Here is a 24,806-nt window from a genome sequence, read left to right as displayed (position 1 = left end):
GCATCGGCAGGCGGACTCTCAACCACTGCGCCACCAGGGAAGTCCCGATCCACTTTTTAAAGGCCTGCGTATGTGTGCATACACAGAGAAGAAGGAAGGGAAAGAATGTTCATTTATAATCTGGCCGCCGTTTGAGAGGCTGCTTGATCTGGAAAGAGTTAAAAAAACAAAAAAAACCCCCCAGGAATTTAGGGATTGTTCTCTGGCACCTAGAGAGAGCAGACCAGTGGTTCTCCTCTTGGATACACATCAAAATCACCTGGGGACCCTTTCGGTCACAGAGACCCTGGCCTCTCCCGGAGCTGAATATACCAGAACCTGCCCTGGGGGTGGGGCCCAGCCTTGATGGTACTTCCGGTCCAGGTGCTTCTAATACGCAGCCACGCTGAGAATCAAGTCCACACCTGGGAAAGCAGCGGAGGAGGAAAGGAGCCCGCGCACCACGGCCAGAGTCCGGGGCCCACGGAGGGCCGGAGCAGGTGAGAAATTCTCGTGGAGGGGTCGGTCTTAGGACTTAGGTCCTAGGAACTGGGATATCTCATGACTGAATTAGAAGTTGTGTCCTACCCTGTATCTTCAAAATGTTCTGACCTCTAGGGAAAATTTCCCACAAGCAGCAGTTTGCGCTAGTGCTGCTTTGGAGGGTACGAAAGATGGCGACCAGTGGAGTAAAAGCCAAGCGCTCTCAGAGAGACAGGTTGCAGTGGAGGGTCCTGCCCGGAGGGACGCTCCCCCGGGGTCTCGGGAGGCGCTGGCTGAGGGAATGGTGGGCTTCTCCCGCAGGCCGCTGAAGGAGCGGCTGCAGACCTTTTATTTGCACCTTAAAGGAAATGAGCGAACGAAGGGGTCGGGGCGGAGGGGGTGGGGGCGCTGGTACCTGGAGACATACATCCCAGGCGCTGCCAGTCTGGGGCTTTTTTGTGTTTGTTTTTAATTATTACTTTCAAATTTTAAAATTAAAGAACTGTTGCGCATGATTTGAAAAAATCAAATAGTCCAGAAAAGACAGTGAAAAGCAATAGCCCTGTGCTGTACCCTCTCCTCTTATCTCTCCTCCCGGTCTGCACGGCACAACCCCAGAGCGGTCACTTTTAATGCATTCTGCCCTTATGGTGGGTGGCTCCCCAAATGTCTATACGACCAGTTCTGTGCTAGCTGACCGCCAGCTTTGTGAGAAACAGAAAGACATCCCATCCTCCAGATACTATACGGACATCCACCAGAAAATTCTCTTCATAACTAAACAAATCTACAGTGACAGTGCAGTGAATGGAGCCCTCTGGAGAGGGGCGCCACGCACGGTTGGCGCAGCTGAGTCCGGCAGCTCTGCCAGTCACTCTGTTTACGTATGGGTCAACATTAGATAGTTCCTGATAGACTTCTTCTTGTGGGGGGTGAGAACTTAATTCACACCTAATTTCCCTCACCCAGCTCCCAACATGGTTCTGTAACGGTTGGTTCTGATGAGCTCTCCGACTTCAAGGAGCACCCTTACCCCTCTTCTAGTTCCAAAAGTTACTGGTGCTTTTTCTTAGGAGATGAGGATATTTGTAGCCCTTCCTTCCTCCTCCCCTTCTTCCCAGTCTCTGTCAGCAGGGCCTGTCCTTTTCTTTCTTTTTTTTAGGATTACTAATAGACTTTGCTGTTTTTACTTTTGTTTTGAAATGATTTCAAACTTACAGAAATGTTGCAAGAATAGTACAATGAACTCTTCACTCAGATTTGCCAGTTACTAAATATTTTGTCCTATTTGGTTTGTCATTTTCCACACACACACACACACACACACACACATACACACACATACACATGCACAGAGAGAAAATAGTCTAGATACATAAATTTCTTATGTTTGAGAGTAAATTGTAGACATGGCATCTCTTAACCCTGAAATACCACAATACTATTATCAAAATCAGGAAATTTAACATCTTTGGTACAATACTATAATCTACATACCTTCTTCAAATTTTGCCAGTTGTCCCAATAATGTCTGCTCCCTCCTCCCCCCCCCCGCAGCTCGCCCCCCCCCCCCCCCCCCCCCCCCCCGCAGCTCGCTCCTCATTCTCATCCTTCCTCTCCTCCTCCTCCTTCTAAGAGCTATTGTTTTCTCTGGTCCAGGATCCAGCCCAGGATCACATGTTGCATTTAGTTATCATGTCTCTTATAGTCTGGAACAGCTCCTCAGCCTTTCTTTGTCTTTCATGACATTGATTTTATTCATTCATTCATTCATTTATTAAGTACGAGGCTTGTCCTTTTGTGGTGACAAAGACGAGAGGATTAAAGTTCTGTAACAATAGTTAAGTCTCTCATGGTATGTCTAGATGTTGAATCTAAAAACTCAGAACAGTAAAGATGGATGTCAAACAGTTAACTGCATAACCAAGGACTGCATTTTATAATCTCTGATCCAATAGCATTGCCTCTGTGCTGAAGAAGAATGTTGCTGGAGTGAAGTTTGGCTTTTTCTCATTTACTGGCTACCAAGTGTGTTTACTGTAACCTAATGTCTTCCACTCTCAGGTTCATTCCACCTGTTCCATTACTTCCCCTCGTTTCCTGCGGGTTCCATGGTCCTGCATCTTCTTAAGTCCCATCTGGACACAGCTGGGATCATGCCCTCCTAGGTGGACACTCTGCCAGATGCCATGTTTTCTCTTTTTTTGGTTCATTCCTTCTCTTCGCTGCAGCCCCTTCTTGAGTAACTCCTTCAAGGCACATGGGCGATGCATTTTCTGAATGTTGTGTGTTAAGATGTCTTTATTCAGCCTTTACACTTGGCTAATAGTTTGGCTGGTTATAAAATTCTGGGTTGAAAATAATTTTCCCTCAAAACTGAAGTTATTGCTCCACAGGCTTTAGCCTCTAGTGTTACAGATGGGAAGTCTGATGTCTGGCTGATTCTCTGGCAACTGATTATTGTTTTCATTTCACTTTCCCACCCCCACCCCCCACATGGAAGGTTCTAGAAACCTTCCCTTATCCTTGGTGTTCTGAAATATCACAATGATATATTTAGGATTTTTAAAAAATTAGTCCTGCTCAGCCCTCAGTGGGCCCTTTCGATCTAGAAACTTCAGCACTGAGAATTTTCTCTTAATATTCCACCCCCCCCACACACATTTTTAGTCTCTTTACGACATTCTAATTAGTCAAGTTGCTGAACCTTCTGACTCAATCCTCCATGTCTCATATTTTCTCTTTTATAGTTTTAATACTTTCTTCCTGGCTTCTTGAGGAATAAATTCCATTAGACTAACACTCCTGGCTCTCTCCATCCCCTTACTCATTTCTCCCCAGGGTAGGACAACTGACTTATCCGACTGGTGAGTTTAGAAGAAGGAGCAGGGCTTGTGCGCCTGGGTTCCTTCTCTTTGGGCATCTGCCAGCCTGTGGAGCAGATGAGTTATGATCAGCTCCTGCCCTTCAGCAAGGGGCTCCCTGCAGGGCCCCGGTGTGCAGCCTGGGATGGGGTGAGTAAGTCTGCCCAGCTCCCGGTGGAGTTGAAGCTTCAAAACTGCACCCTCCAGTGCAGCCTTCTTTTCAGTCCTGCAACAGATGCTGTTACTCCTTCTGTCTACCTCCCTTTTTCATTTTTTAGTTGGTTTCAAACTCAAGTGGGAAAGAGAGGTGATGTTTATGGTTCTCCATTTGTCCTTTGGGCTTTTTGTTTTACTTTCTGGGAGATTTCTTTGGTTTTCTCTTCCAAGTTCTCTCTTGTTCTCTAATTGTCACTTTTTCAAAGCATCCATTCTTGTTGTTCATGGATGTTAATATCTGCTTGGATCTTCTTGGCTTTTAAAATTTTTCTTCTCACCCCTGCCTGACTTACTGCTTTTTTGTTTGTTTGCTTTCTTTCATGCTTCTGAATTTAATCGAATATATGGTAATTCTTGGACAGTCTCTTCATATTTAAGAGTGAAGTCGTAACAAAGTATTTAGGTGCTCTGGTTATATGGTGGGGCTTGTGGACCAGAGATTTGCTTTCTAGTGAGTAGGTAGGACACTTGCTGTTCTGGAGGCTCTAACTGCAGAAAGCCTAGAAGGTTCGACACTAGACTTCCAGGAGTTCTGCTTGGGGGTGAAGGGGAGGGGATGGGGTTCTTTATGCCACCAATGGGTTTTTCAGTTAATCCCAATTTTCAGCCCTATGCTTCTCTCCAGTGCTCATTTGTATCTGAAATTTTCTCCGGGTATCTTAGTTTCCACATTCCTCATCTGCTTTTGTTTTCCCCCGTGCCTCATCTGCTTTTATTCTTCTAGGCTGAGGCTTCTCCATCCTGCTTTATGTTAAGATTTCTTCATTCCCTTTCCACTTTCCAGAAATTTGTTGAGTTCTCTCATTTCTTTGACTATTCTCTTTATTGTTGATTTAAGCCACTTTTATTCCATTACTATAATTTTAATGAGGTCTGAGGGAGGAAGGAAGAGGTGAAATTGTATATGTTCTGTCCACAGCCTTGAGTCCGATTGCACTTTGAAATGTTCTGGAAGGAGACAAGGATTGTGAGGGGAGGAAATGTTCTCATTTTATGAGACACGCTTCTGCACTGCTCAGTTTGTTACTTTTGTTTGTGTGAGTATTGTTTTTATAACAGAAAGAACTCGAAGAAGAATCGATTACAGTGACTTGCTGTCTCTCTCCAGTGTGTGATGCTGAAAGCTTCTTCCAGAAACAGGCCTCAGCCCATGACACATTTAGGTCCCGTTTCCCACTTTGTCTCGAATCTTTTCTAAAGGGTCTCTGGTACCACTTCCTTCTTTGATTCTTGATGCAGACTGCTGTCAAGTTTTCATTTTCAACCTACTTCTTAGGCCCCTCTTTGTAAATTCTCACAGCCCTCCTGGCTTTTTATATCCCCCAGGCGCCCAGCGCAATTCCTCATCAACCACTTCCCCTCACTATTTGCTTAATCCCACCAGTGTTTACTCTGTGGCATCTCATCACTAAACCTTTGCTCATTTGACATGACTACTTTTATTTTTTTATTTTTTAAATTATTTATTTTTGGCGGTGTTGGGTCTTTGTTGCTGCTCACAGGCTTTCTCTAGTTGTGGCGAGAGAGAGCTACTCTTCCTTGGAGTATATGCGGGCTTCTCATTGCAGTGGCTTCTCTTGCGGAGCACGGGCTCTATAGTGTAGGCTCAGTAGTTGTGGCGCACGGGCTTAATTGCTCCGCGGCACGTTGGATCTTCCCAGACCAGGGGTTGAACCCGGGTTCCCTGCATTGGCAGACGGATTCTTAACCACTGCGCCACCAGGGAAGTCCACTACTTTTAAAAAGATGAATAAATGTGACTGCTAAGGACAGGAGTACTCTTTTGGCATTTAGCCTCATAGAAACCATTTTTAGTTTAATATATAACTTTTCTCAATAAAAAATCTTCAGTAAGCTCATCGTTCTGTCAGTGCTAAAATCTTAGTAGATTTTTGATGGCCCTTAAATCTTTGATTTTGAGCACTTTAAGCCTTCAGTTCTGCAGAGGCTATTTTCTACTCTTAGAATTTAAGAAACTTATAAATATTAATATTCTATACCACAGAAACAAAAGTCTGACTGTTTTTAAAAAAGGGGGAGCATGGAAGAAGGAAATACATGCATTGTGCAAGCTAGAACAATTCTATTTTATATTTATCCCAACTAAAGCTCAGAGCATAATAACAGGGCATAGCATTCATTAGGATCTTACCATATGTTAAGCCATGCTGAGCACTGGATTTAAGCACTTTTATTTAATCCACACAAGCATATAAGGCATGTACTATTTTCATCCCCGTTTTACAGATGAGGATATTGAGATACCTAGACCCTGAGGACGTTGCCCTAAGTCTCACAGGCAATGTAGCTGAGGCAGGATGTACCCCAAGCCTGTCTGACACCAGGTTGACACCTTAAATCACTCTGCCAGCCTTTCTCATGAACTCCTGGGGGGTTCATGGTCTCTGGTTTCAGTGGATGGGTCCTACAAAAGTTTTTATATTTAGTGTTTGCACATCAAATTAGTCCACAAAGAATTATTTTGACAGTTTTAATAAGACAAACTTCTCCCAAGGAGAGTGAAATTTTAGTCTCTTAACTCAGGCTTTTTGGAGACGGAGCCCAAGCAATGGCAGGGTGTCTTTATAAGACTTCTTTGCAGATCATGAGAATTTTTTTGGTAAGTACCTGCATTTTGCTAAGTTTATGACCCCTGTGTCCTGCTATACTGATTCTCTCCCTATCAGAAAAAGGGCAGTCCACCTTATACCATGTGAAATCTATGCAAACTTAACTACTGACCTTGCTTTAGAAATCCTGCTTAGAATTTATTTTAGGTCTTTATATGCTATGTTTCAACTAAAGTATTTAGTTTAACTTGAGCATTTGAAGAAGTGTTAGTACTTCACTTTTTAGTTGGGTGTATGCCACAAAGCAACTACCATATTTCTGGTCCTATATCAGTTTTCCTGAGGGAAACACACATTAAAAACATATTATTTAATTTTCAGATGCTGGCTTAAAGCCAAGTACATTTATTAACAATTAAATCCCTTTGACAGGTCCACATCTCTAATAAGAGTTACTGAAAACCAGACCAACATATCTTTCAAACATACATGCTCTGGAACTAGGAAAATAAGGAATATTTATTAGCAAACTGTGCAGTTGATTTGCTTATGCAATCATTTATTAACTTAAATAAGACATTGTTATTTCTTGAGCACTGTTATTGTTTAAGAACAGTGACTGTGGGTGGGCTTAGCTAGGAAATATAAGGTGTGGAACTTATTTGTGGAATTCAAGAACATTACTGTTGACTAACCATATATATAATAATTTTTATTGACTAATGAGGCCAGTCTAAAAAAACATTTTCTATGAATAATAGAACTTTACCTGGAACTGTAACAATTTTGTTAACAGTTTTCTCTGCTTTGGGACTTTAATTCTGGTTAGTTTTTGATTCATACATGGTAAAAGATTGACAGTATCAAAAACATTCTATCTTTGGGTCCAACAAGAGAGAGGTGAGGCTGGCAGAACTGATCTAATTTTTCAGAATGCGTTTAATTTTATGAACAGAGAAAGCCAGTCAGAACATAAATCTGTACTAAGTGAAAGTTGTGCTTCGAAAAGATGCTCAACATTATTGAAAGGAAGATGAGGATATACAGGAGGTTAAAGCAGTCTGGCTCTGTAATTCAGTTCAGTTGTATCACTTTCTTTTCTGTTGATATTCCTTACTTTTCGAGAGTGATTTCTTTTTCATCACACCCAGTTCTCTTGGTTCAGACCCATTATGTATTATTTATCTTAAGTGGCATCATAGGATCTATTCTTGGAAGTCTTTATTAGGCCCAAGATTTACTTGCCTGTAAGGCTATGCTTACATCTTGTACAATATCCATTTGTGTTGACTTCGGAGGTATTTCCTGTAGTCAGAACTTGGAAGTATCTGCTTTGTGCTGGCGCCTCAGTGGGCCGAGCTCAGGGGCAGGCCCGGCGCTCCACAGCACTGACCTTGAGGGGTGCTGGATTGGGCAGAGCACAGAACTAGAAACTCTGGATCCTTTGCCCTCCTAACTTCTCACATATAAAATACAGGATGGGCTTCCCTGGTGGCGCAGTGGTTGAGAGTCCGCCTGCCGATGCAGGGGACACGGGTTCATGCCCCGGTCTGGGAAGATCCCACATCCCGCGGAGCGGCTGGGCCCGTGAGCCGTGGCCGCTGAGCCTGCGCGTCCGGAGCCCGTGCTCCGCAGCGGGAGAGGCCACAACAGTGAGAGGCCCGCGTACCGCACAAAAAAAAAAAAAAAAAAAAACAGGATATCTAAATATATATAAATGTAAAATACAGGAGGCTAAGTTAAGTTTGAATTTCAGCTAGGAAATAAATTCAACTTGTTTCCTAATTCCGGCCACCCTATTATATAGACTTTAGTCTCTTCATATGGAAAATATGGATAGTAATGATACCTACCTCCTAGGCTTGCTTAAAACCTGGTGCTTATGTGTATATATTTTATTTTCTGTAGCAATCCTTGTTAGGTAACTTGGCCAAGGTCATGCTCAAGTATTAGAACCAGTGTCCAGAGCCCGAGCCTCCATGTTGCCTCAGTCAACATGATGTCAATAGCTAAGAACCCCTAATGAGCCAATAACAATGTAAACACTATGTTAAAAATATAAATAGCAACACAGTTGCCATATGCTAATTTTTTATTACTATCCATCAGGAAGCTTACTGTCTGTATCAGTCCTTATATGTATAGGTAAGGCTGAAAATAAAATTCAGGGAGGTAGAAATTTCTCATAAGTTTCCTAGTGAGTCTATTTTTTAAAGTCATTCATTCAACCCTATTACAGAAGATTTGAACTTTGAAATCTGTCATTCTTTTAAAGTGGACTCTAGAGAAATTAACAGTACATAAAACTGGAACTTAAGTATTTAACATCTCCTGCATTGTTCAATACCTTCCCATTGCTTCACAGCAGCACCCAAATATCTCAGCATGGCATTTGAGGCTCTCCAGATCTGGCCAAGACTCAAATTTGCAGCCTCAGCTCCTATTAATTCTCAGTCATGAGCTCTACCCTAGTACCCTTGTCATTCTTCAATTTTGATGTTCTTTCTACTCTCATATCTTTCTTTGTCTGGAGTCCCTTCATCCTGGAAAGCATTTTCCCTATCTCAGCCATAGGAAACCTTTATCTCCAGCTTCAACACCCAGCTCTTTTATGACACAACCTTTCTCTCCTCAACTAACTGGCCCTTTGGGTGATTTTTCTATTATACCATCTAGCATAGAGCTTGCCTTGCAATTGTATTTCACTTGTCTCCCTGATTAAAATTTAGTTTCTTGGGCTTCCCTGGGGGCGCAGTGGTTGAGAGTCCGCCTGCCGATGCAGGGGACACGGGTTCGTGCCCTGGTCCCGGAAGATCCCACATGCCGCGGAGCGGCTAGGCCCGTGAGCCATGGCCGCTGAGCCTGCGCATCTGGAGCCTGTGCTCCGCAGCGGGAGAGGCCACAACAGTGAGAGACCCGCGTACCGCAAAAAAAAAAAAAAAAAAAAAAAAAAGTTTCTTGTGGTCAGGATTTTGTCTTATTCTTTTCTACATATGACAGTACCAGAAACAGTGCTTTTCCCAAATTTAGTCCAGTAGCACATAGGAACAGTGCTCTAGAACTTGCAGTGCCTTGAGTTGAAATTTTGGAAATCCACCACATAAGCTTTGGGCATGTTCATGATGACTAGAAGTTATGTTTTTGGTATGTAAACAAGGTTTTCCCTTTTATTAAGAAATAATACATATTCAGTTTAGGAAACTTGTAAAATTAAAGACACACACAAAGAGGAAAAAAGTGTCCCCAGTAAACTACCTTCCAAGGACTGCTTGCTGCTGCTGCTGTTTTTGTTTTGTTTCTTTCAGTACAGAAATGCTGTGTGTTTATCTTTCTCAGAAATTCTCAACAGAGACAACATGGAAAGGTAGATAAGGACAAAAAGATGAAAGCAATGGGTTTGAGCCCCCAAGCCCAGCACTTCACGACTGTATGACCCTATGCGTTAGTCACTTGATCCCTCTGAGGCCCAGTTTCGTCATCTGAAAAATAGAAATACTAATACTGTTTTTTATTCCAATAGGGGTTTTTTAGAAGATCAAATTACAAAGGATTTTGATGGTCTTTTGTACATTAGCTAATGCCGTATGCCTATTTTTTCTTAGTATGTTAGACTGTACCGAAGATGAGTCTATGGGTATGTGGAGAGATCAGATTGAATCCTATGTACTAGTTCAAACTGGATTTGTGCCTGATTCTGTACCCTGAGTTACAGATAACCTTCACGTCACTAAAGGGGGAAGGGGGGACTAGCTTTTACTGAGCACCTACTACTTGCCAGGTTCTGTGCTATTCACTTTACCCTTGTCTTTCCATAGCACTACGTAACCCCCTTTACATCTGAAAGAGCCTGAATTCAGTGATCTAAGCCACTGGTATTGCAGGGTTGAAACGAAGGTAGGTCTCGCTTCACATCCCTTGTTCCATCTTCACTATGGTAAGAAATACTTTTGGGAAAAGTATTTTTATGGAATTCCTCTTATTCTTATTATGGAAATGTCTTGATTGAAGGGCAGTATTTGATTGGGTACATGGAATATTTTGAGATAGATTCTTTTAGGAAAGGTAAAAGAAGTTGTGATCATTTCATGTAGAAAGAGTGGACTAATTTAAAGCTGTTTTCAAGATCCTGAAAGGAAGCAAATGGTGACTATCAACCAAGTAACTTTCACCTGAAATTTACCTTAACCTATCTGAAAATATAATTTAGAAGTTTTCATAACATGGCTTCTTTAGATCTAAAAAGAACTGCTAAGAGAAGCTATGGACTGTCTTTTTCAATAAAATGTTTGTTTTGAACAAGGTAGATTTATCTTTTCGAGACTTATTAACAGTCCTATCTGGAGGCAGAAAACTAGACTTAAGATGAGTTCCAAGAAAACATGAAGGAAAGAAGCGTCATTACAAATTCTGTTGAAGCTGTGATTAAAATAAAGTGATATAACAGCATAGAAGATCTAAAATGATATTACAGTACAGAGACACATGAGGGTGCTCTAACCAGCTGCTATAATAAAAGAATTAAACTGCTCAAATATTAGGGGAAAGTTAAGGCCTGTTGTGAATGGCAGTGTTGAATTCTGATGTGTAGTGTTGGCTAAGCAGAACAATCTTGGAATAGATGGCTTTTCTTTTCAAATGTATTGGTCCTGCCCCTTGCTCCCCACCCCACCCCATCCCCCCATTTTAAAAAGTAGAAGATGTTCGTAGTGGACAATTTGGGAAATACTGAAAAGCACAAAGAAGAAAAATAAAATGAACTGATGTGGCTCTCGGCCTTGGAGGCTGGGGTTTTCTAGAGCTAGGCCAGTCGGAGGCGTAGCTCGGAAGGGCTGCCTTCAGACTCAAGCCCAGCCTGTTCTCATTTTGATTCCACAGACCTTCTGCTGGTACGAAGGGGGAGTAGAGACTGGGGGTCTAATGACCGCAAGAAGAGAATTAGAGACGCATGTTTATCTCAATACATTTACTCTCATTAAAGTTCATATTCACTGACATCATGCATCTCCTTGAAAAAGTCTGCCCACCCACCATTAATTAAAGCCACATTTTAAAAAGTCAGTGTGTGCACTTTTATTCCAATCAAAAGTAGCCTCCTAAGTTTTGCAGAGTAGGCAGGAGAATATCTGAGGCCTGACAGCTGTTCACCTCTACACAGTGAGGAATCATGTAATTTACGTTAAAAATCATGTTTATTCAGAGCCTACAATATAATAGCTAAGATCTATTGTCTTGAAGAGTAGAAACATTCAATATCTAATGATCTATTAAGCAAAATTAACATTTATTTTGATGAGTCAACGTTATTTTGGATGCAGTGTATGACCATATGCTCTTATCCGTACAAAGAGTCTGGGAGATCCAACTATATACTGTGCTTGAATAATTAAGCAGCATTCTCCTATCAAAGACACCACACTTTATAACCTATACATATGATATCAATGTCAAAACAAAGGTCAATGTAAATTTTTCCTTATCTAAACCATTGCACAAACAGTAATTACCACAGTTGTAGGATTGCACAACCGTAGTCTATATTCTTGGCAGTAGTCACTATAAGTTCATAAATTTGTGAAAATTAGGAATGTTGATTTTCCAAGTTCAAGAAAGGTACTATTTGTAAACTGCTCAGGTCACACTCATCTTATTCCATGTGCTAAGCAAGACTTCTTTCCTTCCAAATTCCTTTAAATGAGATCTGTTCCCTCTGTGAGCCTAGTAAAAGGGTTTTCATCCAAACAGATCTGCATTCTTTTCTATTCTTTTTTCCTATTAAAGCCCCCCTGGGGACTTTTCAATTTTATGCTGATCTTTCTTTATATATTAATGTCAAGCACATATTTATTTTGTGTTGATAAAAGACAAATTATAGTTATCTCTTCTCATTGGCAGTTAGATTATTTTAGAATGGTTCTGACTGAATGTTTGATTAGCCAACCAGTTTATGCTTCTTACACAAAGGCCTAATGTGCAGCAGATTCTCTAGTTATTCTGGTTCAAGATTCTCTATTCTCTATTCTCTCTCTCTTCAGATTCTCTAGTTATTCCGGTCAAGCCACCATGCCCAAAGACATGGCTCATCAGTGGATCTGAACACTGGCATTGAAATGGTTTAATCCTAGGCCAAACCACCCCGGGGCTGGGAGTTGAAACCTGAATTCTAGTCCTGGCTTTTCTTCTGATTCTCCATGTGACCTTGAGCACAGGAGGGTCTATTTTCCTCATCTAACAAATGGGAGTTAGGGAATGAATATTGACTAGGTACCCACAGCCCAAGAGCTCAGTCAGGACTAGAGGTTAAGGGGCCAGTGTGCCTCTTTGGGGCACGTCTTCCCCTAGTCCACTTACTCATCCAGTACCAGAAACCCCTTAAAAGCCCAAGGTGGGGCTTTTAAGAGTGAAAGCAGCTTCTGGTTCTGAAAAGAGCTTCCCTGAATCTAGAAGAAGCCAACAGGCCATGCCTGGTGAGTTGCTTTCATGATAAGTTTGAGAGAAGATGTTCTGGGACTTGATACCCCTTAGATACAAGCATTCAGTGTCCTACTGGTATGTGGGATGCAGCCCTATCCTCAACCACAGATGCTATCTTCTGACTAGATGACACAGTATCCAGAGAGACCATAGGCACCTGACTGTACCCAATGCCAAAAGCAGTGGGTGGACTCCTTGAGCCTAGCTGTGGGAGGGAAGGTAGAGGGCAGGTGGGGATATTTCAACCCAGCTGGTGGTATTCTTTAGAACAAACAGCTCTGGGCTGGGGGACAGTGGGAAGTTGTGATGATAGCATTTTAGCACTCTAGGAAGGCTTAAGATAAGCTTGCCTTAAGTGATTTATAAGGCCATGCAGTCTACAAAACGAGCACTGTTGCAGTCCATACCTTCCTGCCGGCTCTGTTGTTGTGAAGATTCATCAGGGCTCTGGCATCCTTTCCTTTCCTTTCCTTGGCGTCCACAAAGGCTCGGGCAAACTTGATCCCATAGTCAATGTTATCACTGCAGCCACCCCAGTCGAAAGTGCCCTTGCTGTCCTTGGCGGTTCCCTTCTTCTTTGGGTCACAGGAACAGGATTTTAATTCTCCTTGGCTACAGGCCCTGGTGATGGCAAATACAACTCCAGCTGAGGAGATGGCGTAAACAAAGGCAGATTCCCGGCTACCTGTAACAAAAATGCTTTTCTTAAAACTAGTCTGGCATTGTTCGTTCTGAGTAACTTTTACACGATGGCTGTTTAATACTTGTTCTGCCTCTGACATACTTTGCCACTAGACAAAGTATCCTTGAAGAATTCTTTCCTAGAGCCAAGGCTGGCTCTTGAATATGCATTGTCGCGCTTAATACAAGCTTCTATCAATTTGGATAACTGTAGGACAACTATCCTTAAAGTAAATAGAGTATAAACGAAAATGCAGCAAAAGCCTGCCCTGCCCAGTTCCTGGCTTCATATTAGTCTCATACACGTTCTTGCTTTAACCTAGAATCCCACATGTCCCAGAAGAGAGGAGCAGGACATCTCTAGACCTTGGTTTCCTCCTCTGCAGCATACAGTCTGAATTCTACAATTCTATCATTCCGTAACATTTCTGGGTATTCGTGCTACTACAGCTCTCCCTGGAAAAACCTTCCAGACCTCCAGGCATTATTGAGGACACTTGTATGTGTGTAAATGATTGCTACTGAGATGCTGAATTCGAAGTAATCTAGGGGTTGAGGTGGGAAGACAGTTCACAGCAGTAACCAGCACCTCTGGTTAACCCTGGAGAGCTTCGGCTTGGCATCAGCTTTCACAAGTAACGGCGGGATTATTGAAGGCACTATGCAATATCCTTGAGTTACATACGACGTCTAACTATTAAGGTGAATTTACTTTCTTCTGGAACACCTGCACTAATCACTGGTATTGGGGAAAAGACAGCGAAAAGCTTTTCTTTGGTTTTTTTCTGGAAGGAAACAAATTTACCGCCTATAATTAGACCTGGGCAAGAACCCTTTGGGGTCCTTTCTTAGAATTGTTCTTTATTAGAGCACAGGCTACGTTCACTTCCAGGCTGAAGGGTACATATTTCAGTGCGATAACAACATTAAATTATTTTAATAATCTGTAGTAACTCATAACACGGTGTTGTGGTATAGTGACAGATATAAGGCTCTTAAGGGTCTGTGTGCACCTCATTTTTCAAGTGGAGCTGTATTTCACTGTTATTAGCATGGCTTTTTACTAATGGTTGCTGCAGCAAATATATTCACCATCAAAATAGAAGCCGAACAAGCTAATGCCAGTGCAAGGCAGCAAATGGAGAGCCATTTGGTGATTCACTATGTCAAGACGAGTGTGACTTTTTGAACCACACAGCTGGGAGAACAAACCACCTTTTCGCGTCAAAGCCCTGCTTGTTTCCGTTTGTCATTCAGTGCTAAAATTTATTATACATCCCTTGCAATATCTGCTCTGCTAGTCTCATTATTAAAAATCAGGAAAATGTATCTATACCATATTAAATGGCACTTGCCTCAGCCTTCGAAAAATATCTTCCCCGAAACCTCTAACCATCCAAAAAAAAAAGAATCAATCATGCCTTGAAGTTAGGTAAAATCAGTTATATGAATATTTGCCAGAGGTAGCAGGTAGTGCTCTCCAGAGAGAAATGTGACGGTTGTGGGAGCTGTTTTAGAATTCCAGATTATGTTATAAGGATCACAGATGATTTTCTAAGAGGAATTGATACGTTTTGTAAAAGATGGTGACTAATAGATGCAAATGTGGCTTAATCTCTGCTAGTGGCTTTCAGATAAATAAAATTTTTAGTTTACCCATTTTACCATGTAGGAAAATACCTTGTCCAGTCATCCCATTGATCTGCTAAAGCCTGGTTTTGGATTTGGAGTTCGGTCCCCACATTTAGAGATATCATATGGGGGAAAATTCCTGAATGCGTAATAGATTTTGCACTAGTCTTATTTCTTAAGGAGAAAGAAGAGAAACTTTATGAGGTGATCTTTTAGGGGAAAGCTATGGAAGATGCAGATGATAGAATGTCAGTGACCAGACAGTATTTTGAAGGTTAGTAGAGGAATAAATTGTCTAGGCACAGAATGCATCCCGGCCTAACTTGCAAACAACTACATTGACTTGTTGGCTGAAAGAAAAAAAAAAAAAATCACTTAAAAATCTGCTACATTTCAGAAGTAATTTCAAAGCAAAGCCATCACCTTTCTAAATATTTGTCATTTATTATTCAAACGCATTACTAAATAGCTAGATATTTATTTATTTATTTAAATAAAAAATTAGCACATGGAATATCTTTTCATTTTACCTCCAGATGTTTTGGTATATCATGTAGATACGGCCTTAAGATGTTTTCAGTTAAGTGTCTTAGATGAATCACTAAAATGCTATGTGCAAAATAGTAGCACATTTCAAGAGTTGGCTTTGGAACAAAACAAATTTTGATCTCGGGCCTCTTCTTAGAAAAACTGATTCTTTTTAAAGCCATTGCAATATGAAACAAAATCCAAATCTAAATGGTGATATTTAGACTTCCTGATGTGTTACTATTGAAGTTTCTCTAATTTTTGGTTTGAGATAAGTCAAGCAATGTTTACTAAGTGTATAGGGTGGGACAGGCAGCTGGGAAGGCAGAACACTAGAAGCTAGGCTTTCTGGAAGGTTACGGGTTGTTCAACTCTTTTTTTTTTAAATGCTTGCCTTTTTTTTTAACAAGGATGAAATCTAATCACCTTTTTGTTTAGGCTTATTCTAGAATTCTGAAAGTATATGCAAATTCTTGCAGGATTATTTTTGAGTTTACTAGTTCTGTCTTTACATTTCTCTGCCCGTGTCTGGTGATAGTCGTTTGAATGAGCAAATTACGAAAGTTCCTAAAAATCGGTCTGCCTTACTCTTGGTCTCTGAAGCAAAAGAGGCAGATGTTCTCCATTTCTCTATGACCACAGGATATGTTAGTAACTTTTATGTTCTTCTTATATGTGGTACTGCCCTTTGGCTTTCCTATTTATCTATGAGGACATTTAGGTTTCCCAAGGAGGAGTTCTTTACAACTCTAAGATGTGAATTTCCCTCCAAGCAATTAATTGTAAAACTCTTTGGATAGCTTCATTGGAATTTCGTGATTATTTCCAGGATAAGCTACCTTAGGCCAAATTCAGCCTTCCCATAACCAACACAAAATCATCACTGACAGTCACAGGAGTTTACGTAAATGTCCAGGAAGAAATCTGGCCTTCTGTGAAGATTGGAAAGAAACTGTGTAGCATGAGTGTTTTAAGTTTTGAGTACTTTGGCAAAGCGTTCAGCTTCATCTGAAAGAAATCTGAAGGGAGTACAGTTATAATCTCTAATTTACCTGAAGGCTTAGCCTAAGTCAAACTTGTTCTGCTTTCTCTATTTATAACCTTTTCCCTCTCAGCCATTCTACAGCTCTGAAGAAACAAACATTGCCAAGATTAAGTTGAATGAACCTCCAGCTTTGGCATATACACTCTCTAGAATCAGTGTCAAACTTGCTTCCTTTGACTTGTTATGGAAAGGTTTTTTTTTTTTTCAATATGGAGACATCTTAATGGATTTTCATAGACAGACTCTATAGGTGATCATTTTATAAATGAGAAGTACACTTAATTTGTAATCATTGGAAAATGGTTCAGACCTTTGTAAAGGAAAAATCCTGATACATCTTTAACACCAAGAGCCTGTACCTAATATATGCAAAGATTTATTGTGCCAGATACTTGCAAACTCTCTTTGATAAGGTCCAGCACTTTAATTGATTCACTGGTGAGTTAATCTAGGTTAAGTCTTAAAATTCCATGTAGCTGAAATTTATTATTATCCTTTCAAAAATGTTGTGATGTCATATCAAAACTCCAAAAGGAATGCGGAAGAATATTCTTAAACCAGAGAATAAAATTGCAGAATATCACAGTAAATTAACTTTAGGGGTACACTGAGAGTGAGAGTACTACGCCCTTGGGGGATTTTAGAGACATTCAGTTATGCATTTGGCCTCATAAAACCCTAGGGCTGTGATGATTACCTGATAGAAACACGCTCCGTTAAGCATTACCAAGTGCACAGCCCGAATGATTTTCTTAGGATTGGGAGGGGGAGGTGGGCAAAAACAAGTGGAAAGTTTCCTGTTTCTGGGGTTCGCACATAAACTGTTGTGTTTTCAGTAAGATTTCCCAGTAGCAAATGGGATGTGCTACTTCTTGGAGAATGCTGCTAAGACCAGGTTAAGGGATGGGGATGTTTTGAAAATAAGATCTGATTTTCAGTTAATTTTCTCTGATTGTGTACAAGTTAGTAAGCTACTTTCCACATTCAGAACTTTTAAGAAGTTTATTATGTAGTTAGATAATGTTCAATGTGCTTTCTAAAAAAGAGAAAGGAAGAAACCACAGGCGTACCCCATTTTATTGCACTTTATTGCGCTTCACAGATACTGTTTTTTACAAACTGAAGCTTTGTGGCAACCTGCATTGTCAAATGCTGGTTACCATTTTTTAGCAATAAAGTATTTTAAAATTAAGGTATGTACATTGTTTTTTCAACAGTTAATAGACTACAGCGTAGTATAAACATAACTTTTATATGCATTGGGAAACCCAAAAAATTCGTGTGACTTGCTTTATTGTGGTGATCTGGAACCAAACCTGCAATATATCCAAGGTCTACCTCTGTGTATTCATGGTTCCCACCCCTACCCTCCATAAATATCCTCCTGCTTAAAATGTACCTGGAGAATAGGCACTCACTACAAGTTCATCCATCCATTCATTCAACCATTCAATGAATGAGTGATGCCTACAACACACAAGGTACCAAGTAAGGTGCAGGGAAAGCAGATGAGTTCCTGCCTTACAGAATTTACAGTTTACCGAAAAAAATGCTTAATTTAGAAACAGAGTGACCCGAAGCCAAGTAGCCGAATGGGAGGTCAGAGGTGTTGAGCAGAGATTTGTCTCTGCTTCTTAATAACACTGACTTGTTATTGTAATAATGACCATCTATGGCCAATAAAAGATTTGGGCATTCTATCCCAATCTTCTGCTCATTTCCTTCTGGAAGTTTCAAGTCCCAGAAAGAAGAGTTAAAAAGTCAAAAGCGCTCTGTGGCTGCTGCGTCCTTTCTTCTAGAGACAAAATCTGAACCTGGAGGGACAGGCAGGGTTGTGACTTGACATGGATGGACAGAGCCAAGAATAAAAAAGACACCAGCCTGGGGCACTACATCCTCCTCCCAAACTTGAGACAGACAAGTTTCTTGATTTCTCGAGTCCTTGTCTCGACGGGACAAATGGCACCCAACAGAACAAGCTTCTGACTGCATAGCATGCAAGACAAGACGAGCAGGGACTTTGAAGACCAAATAAGGGTGTGTGTATATGAGGGTAGAGCCCATGAGCTGCGTGAAGGCGGGAGACTTACTTCGAAGCAGGACCCTGCCGAAGAGGCTGTGATCCCTGTCCAGGGTGTTGCAGTTCCAGCGGTGCTGGCGGAACTGGTGCTGGCACTCTGCCGTCCACTCGGCCACGCCCAGGCCGATGGCACGCATCACGTCCGGGTGTCGGTGGCACAGCTGCCGCTGGCGGCTCACCAGGCCTGGCACATTGTCACACATCACCCTGGAGGAGCCACCTGTAGCTCTCATGTACCTGGGAAGGACCAACACGGGGGAGAGCACAGAACAGCGAGGCCTCACGTGGTGTTTCCCGGGAGAGGGAAGAGTTCAAAGCAGCATTTCAAATATGAATTCCTATCTTTTGGGGGATATTAGAAGGCAAAGGTTATTTAACTTTAGTTCACTGGAGAAGCGGCACAGCAGGCATGGTGAGTGGTCTGGTAGAAGCCACCCCAAAACGGAGTGCTGACTGTTTCTTGGATGTGAAGCCGAGGCCACCAGATGATGCTCTGGGCAGGGTGGGAGAGGCAAGGTCTGCAGTTGGGGAATGGGTTGAGGCGGGAAGGGGCAACATGTTTTTGGAAGACTTCTTCCAAGAAGACTCTGATCTCAGTACACAATGTGTCTGGACTTGGCTTTGGAGGAAGCCGACCTTTAGAAGCTCCTCACTGCCATTTATTTGATCTAATGTTTAAGTGTCTTAAACTGTCTGTATCTGTCTAATCAACACCTGCCGGTATCTGATGTTATCCTCTCTGCACAGGCATGCCTTTCTTTTCCTACTAAAGAATCTGTTAAATATTTCCATTTTCCAGCTCTTTTTGGCTTTTATAGAGAACCTTTGGGAAAAAATCTTTCTATTGTTATTAAGGACACTAAATGTTTGGAAGAATCAAACAGTGTTATAGCTCCATAAAGTACTTTTGAGAAGAAACTTTAACAAAAAATTACATCATCATCTCTACCCAGATGTTCTCTATTAGTTGTGAAATGTTTAGAAAGGTACCTTTTATATAACCCAAGCTGCCATAGGTGTCTTTTGAAGCGATCAAACAAGGAGAATGTCTTTTTCTTGTATTTTCATTATTTTATATGATCATAAAATCATTACAGCTGTGACTCCCCAAAAATATATTTAAGTGACAGCTGAGAGACAATGTGACAAAAAGCCTGGGCAATAAATAATGTTTATACACCCATGGAGACAGAAATAGTCATTTTATTGAAAAACGGTCACTCTGATAAATCAATCTTTGATCCTATGTCAGTAATGTCAAGGCTAAACGCCTTTCTGTTCAAAGTGGCTTAGGAAGGAATTGAACCCCTCTTCCCATCCATGCTTTCTTTGCTTTGCTCCTTTGAAGAGCTCGTGTCTTCCTAAAGTTCCCTGCTCCAGTCTCTCATTTGGCTGCGACGCCTTACTTTTGCCAGATTCTTTTAAAAAACAGCACATCATAACAGATAACAGGTCTTTCTGAATCAGTGTTTTAAGTATCAGTTCGGAAGTTTTTAGGTGCAAGAACGCTAAAGAGCTCTCAACTCTCTCTCTTCTCAAGATGAAGGAGATGGAGATGAGTTTCTGGGTGGGGAGAGCCTCTCCCTTTGGAACTTTTAAGGATGCTAAGACCTGTTACGTTTCAACGTTCCTTCACTATGCAGAATAAATCGAAGATCCACGTATAAAGGACAGCAGCAAATTTACTCTTTGGGGTGACTGTGGTTTCGAACTGACATCTTAAAGCTCCCGGCCTCTGGAGCTTCGCATTAAGGCGGTAGTCTCTACCTGGAGGCAGCAAAATGTTCTTCCGCCCCACTGGGGTGAAGCACTAGGAATGTGGAAGGACGGGAAAGAAGGCAAAATCACACGCTTCGGGTTCTACCGCTCTTGCCCGCCTGAATTGCCCCGTCGGTTTTTATCTTGAGGGTTTTTTGGGGGGAGGGGAGCATGGGGGGATGATAGTAGTTTTGGAGCTAAGTTCACCCACCCACCCACACACACGCGCGCGCGCGCGCACACCCGTCTGTGCTAGTAGAGCTAGAGACCCGGCTAGCGCTTGTCTCAAAGATCCCGATTTTGCTGTCGCTCAGCTGGATCCAAATACACCGAACATCCGAGCTCTCAGTTGAGGGGGAATGGGGGGGGGGCGCGGGGGGGTGTTGAAGTTGTCGAAGCTGGAATGGGCTTCTGAGGAGAATCCAAGGGGCAATAGGAGAGGGCAGCAGCTTGGGTTCGGGTCGGAAGCCGTGACTGCCGCGGCCGCGGGGAAGCGCCGCCGGGAAGCGTCTATGTGGCCCCTGCGGGCTCCACTCCCATCCCCAAAATACCCCGGCGCCCGTGCGCGTGCACTTACCACCATGAAGAGCTGACCTCAGGGCTGAGCCAGGTCAAGAGCAGAGGGAGCCAGAGCCAGATTCCACCGAGACAGGCGTTCATATTAACCCCCTTGCGTCCGCATCAGGTCAGACTCCGTGTGCGGGCGCCATGCGTGCCCGGAGCAGAAGCGCTCAGCGCCGGGAGCGCCTCGTCACGGCCGCCGGCGCCTTGCCGCGCCCCCGCCCCCCGCTCGCGTCTGCGGCGAGTGGCGAGACTCGCTGATAAAGTTTCAAGCGACCAGCGGGGCGAGCGATAAAGGCCAGCCGGGGCCGCCTCGCCCACAGCCAATTCCCCAGGCGCGGCGAGCGCGGGCTGCCGGAGAGCTCTGCGCGCCTCCCGCGCGCCCCGGTCCCTTCAGCTCCCCGCCCGCCCGCCCAGGCGCAGCCAAGGGAGGGGGCGCTGCGCCGGGTAGGATGGCGGGGGGGTGGGTCGCGCGGTTTTATATAAGGGTGGGTGAAATGATGGCAAGAGAGGTCTGTGGGTGAGGTGATGCGGGGAGGGAGAAGCACCTCTGCGTGGCCTCGAGCACCCGCGGAGGCAGGCACCTTTCGGGAAGCTCCGGGCCAAAGAGCATCAGTGGGTGCCCCGCCACAGGACCGAGCGCTCCGGATAGGCGAGGCTACCCTCCGGCAAACATAAGTCACCGAGCGGGCAATGTGGGGAAAGGAGGGAGAGGATAGGGATACAGCTGTGTACAGGAGGCAAGAATCCAGAGATGATTTTCAACTCATCCCTCCGCTTCTCTTCCTAATACCGAAAGGAGGAGCAAGCCCTCGTAAATCTGGAGCTAAACAGGGCAAGGTTGGAGAGGGAGGGTTCAGGCCTCAGGGAAGTGAAGACCTGTGGCCTTGATTCCTCGGTGCTGGGCTTATACATAGAGCTCCAAGGGAGGGGAAACGGGAAGGTCCCTGACCCTCCGGACCTCACCCAGGCGTCCTCGGCCAAAACGTCTGGGGAAGATGCGGTGTTTACGCACACCCAGCTCCTCCACGGCGCTGTAGAGCGCAAAAGATCATGCAGCGAGGAACTGAGGCAGCAGGAGCCCGCCGAGGGTCTGCGCCCCAGCACCGGTCGCGCCTCTTGCCGCCCTGGCGCTCAGCTTTTGCTCCTTGCGGAGGTCAAGGGACTATCGGTCCTGATCTGGGCCCCCGCAGGGCCAAGAGAGACAGGCTTGAGCCCGCGGGTGGAGCATCTTGAGCAGCAACTGGCTTGTAGCCCCGCCGTTTATCACCGGAAAGGAAGGAAGACCAGGAACTCGCGGCGGCCGTGAACTGTTCCATTGCTCTTTTCCTGGGGCGGAGGAACCCGCCGCCCGCCCGCGGAGCGTGCCTTGGGGAATGGGGAATGTGTGTGCGTGTTGGGGGTGGGGTGGGCGCTGCATTGTTCGCAGGGCGTGAAGGGGTGGCCGTCCAGATAGGAAAGACCGGCTCTCCCCCCACCCCCTCCTAGAGCCGAGACTGGCCGGAGCATCAGCCCTCGCTAGGCGCGAGCGCGGTGAGAAGCTGGACGGGGCGAATCTCAGAAATGCCAAAAACCTGAAAAATGCTGTCATCGCCACCCCCTTCCCCCCCTTCCCCCGCTGGTCCCTGGCAGGTCCGGCCCCTCCCAGGCTGACCCAGATACATCCCCGTTTGGGTCCGGAAAGGGAGGGGAGGGAAACAAGTACCGCGCCACCCACGACTCGGGAAGAGCAGGGCTCCGCGCCAGGGCCGCTCCATATCGCTGGGCCGCGACCCAGGGGAAGTTCTGATGGGTCTGTGCCGGGAGGGAGGGAGGGGCAGGGGAGGTGGGGGTTGTATTTCTGCTCACAGTGCGTGCACAAGCTCGTGTGTGTGTGTGTGTGTGTGTGTGTGTGTGTGTGTGTGTGTGTGTGTGTGTGGGAATAGGAGGTTGGGGGAGACGGGGCGAGTGATGTGATGGGCATCAAAGAGCAAGAAATATCTCATTAACCTCTGTGCTTATGCTCATAAACCTCTTCCCTGGGTGAAGCAGAAGAATAAGTTAAAATTCACTTCCATCCTCCTTCGTCCACAGTCTCTCCACTTCTACCAGTGAATAATGTAGGGATGTGGATGTGTATGTTGGGAAAGGTAGGCAGCTGTATGCTTCTCTCATGGACAGTGAGACCTGAAACTACCTAAAAAGCTCAACTCAAAGCTCCACCCACCTCAGCACATCATGTTCTTCCAGCTGAGGGGAGTTAGAAATACATGGAGTATGACTATCAGCTTAGAGGCCTTTCCTCTCCGCCCAGGGAATTATTGAGTGGCCAGGAGATCTGCCCTTCAGTTGTTGATGAGGCCAATGGAATGACCTAAACCTGAAACAGACCTCCTGGAATAAGAACAGGACCATCCCCAAAACTAATTAAATCCACTCCAAAGGGCTTTATCCTGGGGCAGGAGAAGTACCTCATGACTTGCAGAGAAGAAATCAGCCTTGGTGAATGGCAACTGCTGAAAAAGTTCAAGAGAAACTAAATCCAGATGTGAAAAATGTCCACCCAAACACTCCTTCCCGACCTGTCTAGAGGCAGTCTGGACCACGTGACTTGTCCCTTCCAGATCTGTGATTCCATTTCTCTCACATTCTCCACCCCTATTCACTTATGACCTACTATTAGCCCTGTACAACTTCGCTTCCTGCCCAACAAGTCTGACTTTTCTTCCTCCTCATCTGTACCTGTGCACTTTGCAGATAGAGTGTTCACTACTAGAAGAAGTTGGGAAATGCTCAAGAAAATTAAGAGGAAAGAAAGTTATTACAAACCTTGCTTCTCCAATAAAAACTACCATCCTAAGGAAGAGTTGATAAATATTTAAGTAAATTGCACATGACTATAGCCTTGCTATAGCAGATGATGAATTAGGAAAGACAGGGTTCAGAGTGCCTTTAGATCTATGAATTCAATATCTGATTTTTGGTTTCTTCAGTGAGAATTCTCATTGAATTGACTGTAAAATTCATTTACAGTATACAGAACCCAATTCTCTTTCTGGATATTAATGTTAGTTTGCTTGTAACTTTAGTATAGCATTGTAGCCAAATGAGTCAGTCTATTTTCTTAGTTAGATCCATTGTTTGTCTAATCTCCCAGGGCAGAGAGAGAACTAATTTACTACCAAACCATCTCCACCCTTTAAAAATGGACAGTTACTTCTTCAACCAAATAGTCATATGTGTTTCAGTCTGAACTGGTTTCTTCCTAACGCAGTGACTCTTAATTTAGCTACTCACTAACCAGTGATTCAAAGGTCTAGTATTTCCAACTTAGAATCAATGACCTTAAGAAAGAACATTGTGTATTAACAAAAGGTCAACAATGGGAAAGAAAAATATATATATATATATAACTTTCTAAATCTAGTAGTATCATATATATAACAACAGAGGTAATATATCAAATAAAAACAATATATATCATTAAAACTTTTTTACTTGCTAAGTCTATCCAACTAAGAGCATCATATACATAATAATATAGATTAAGTTTGAAATTTGAAGTGTGTTTTCAATGCCCTTAAAGGCATTAACCGCTTTCCCCTTTAGTCACTCCTAAAATTTTTATTAAGCACACTCTTAGCTAATCTTTGTCAAAAATTGATTTTATGAGGGCTTCCCTGGTGGCACAGTGGTTGAGAGTCTGCCTGCCGATGCAGGGGACACGGGTTTGTGCCCCGGTCCGGAAAGATCCCACATGCCGCGGAGCGGCTAGGCCTGTGAGCCATGGCCGCTGAGCCTGCGCGTCCGGAGCCTGTGCTCTGCAACAGGAGAGGCCACAACAATGACAGGTCCGCATACCGCAAAAAAAAAAAAAAAAAAAAATTGATTTTATAAAAAGTTCTAATATCAATGATTTAAATCTCAGTGTGCATTTAAATTAATGTGCACCAAAGACT

The 24,806-nt window shown here is 43.5% G+C and overlaps 1 protein-coding gene across 1 annotated transcript in view; it reads right to left on the bottom strand.

Annotated features, from left to right (window-relative positions):
- The window catches only part of WNT2 (Wnt family member 2), a 47,949-nt gene extending 26,867 nt beyond the window's left edge, over positions 1-21,082 (bottom strand). The window contains exons 1-3 of the mRNA XM_082662192.1: positions 20,885-21,082; positions 18,560-18,786; positions 12,991-13,268 (exon numbers count right to left, since the gene is read on the bottom strand). Of these exons, the coding sequence (XP_082518318.1) occupies positions 12,991-13,268; positions 18,560-18,786; positions 20,885-20,967 (588 nt within the window). The 5' untranslated portion in view covers positions 20,968-21,082. The remainder of the gene's footprint in view (positions 1-12,990; positions 13,269-18,559; positions 18,787-20,884) is intronic.
- Positions 21,083-24,806: the final 3,724 nt, after the last annotated feature.

The sequence above is a fragment of the Grampus griseus genome, assembly GCF_964374135.1.
Source record: "Grampus griseus genome assembly, chromosome: 9".
NCBI classification, from domain to species: domain Eukaryota; kingdom Metazoa; phylum Chordata; class Mammalia; order Artiodactyla; family Delphinidae; genus Grampus; species Grampus griseus.
The sequence above is the reverse complement of the archived record's forward strand: the minus strand, read 5'-3'. Positions and strand labels throughout refer to the sequence as shown.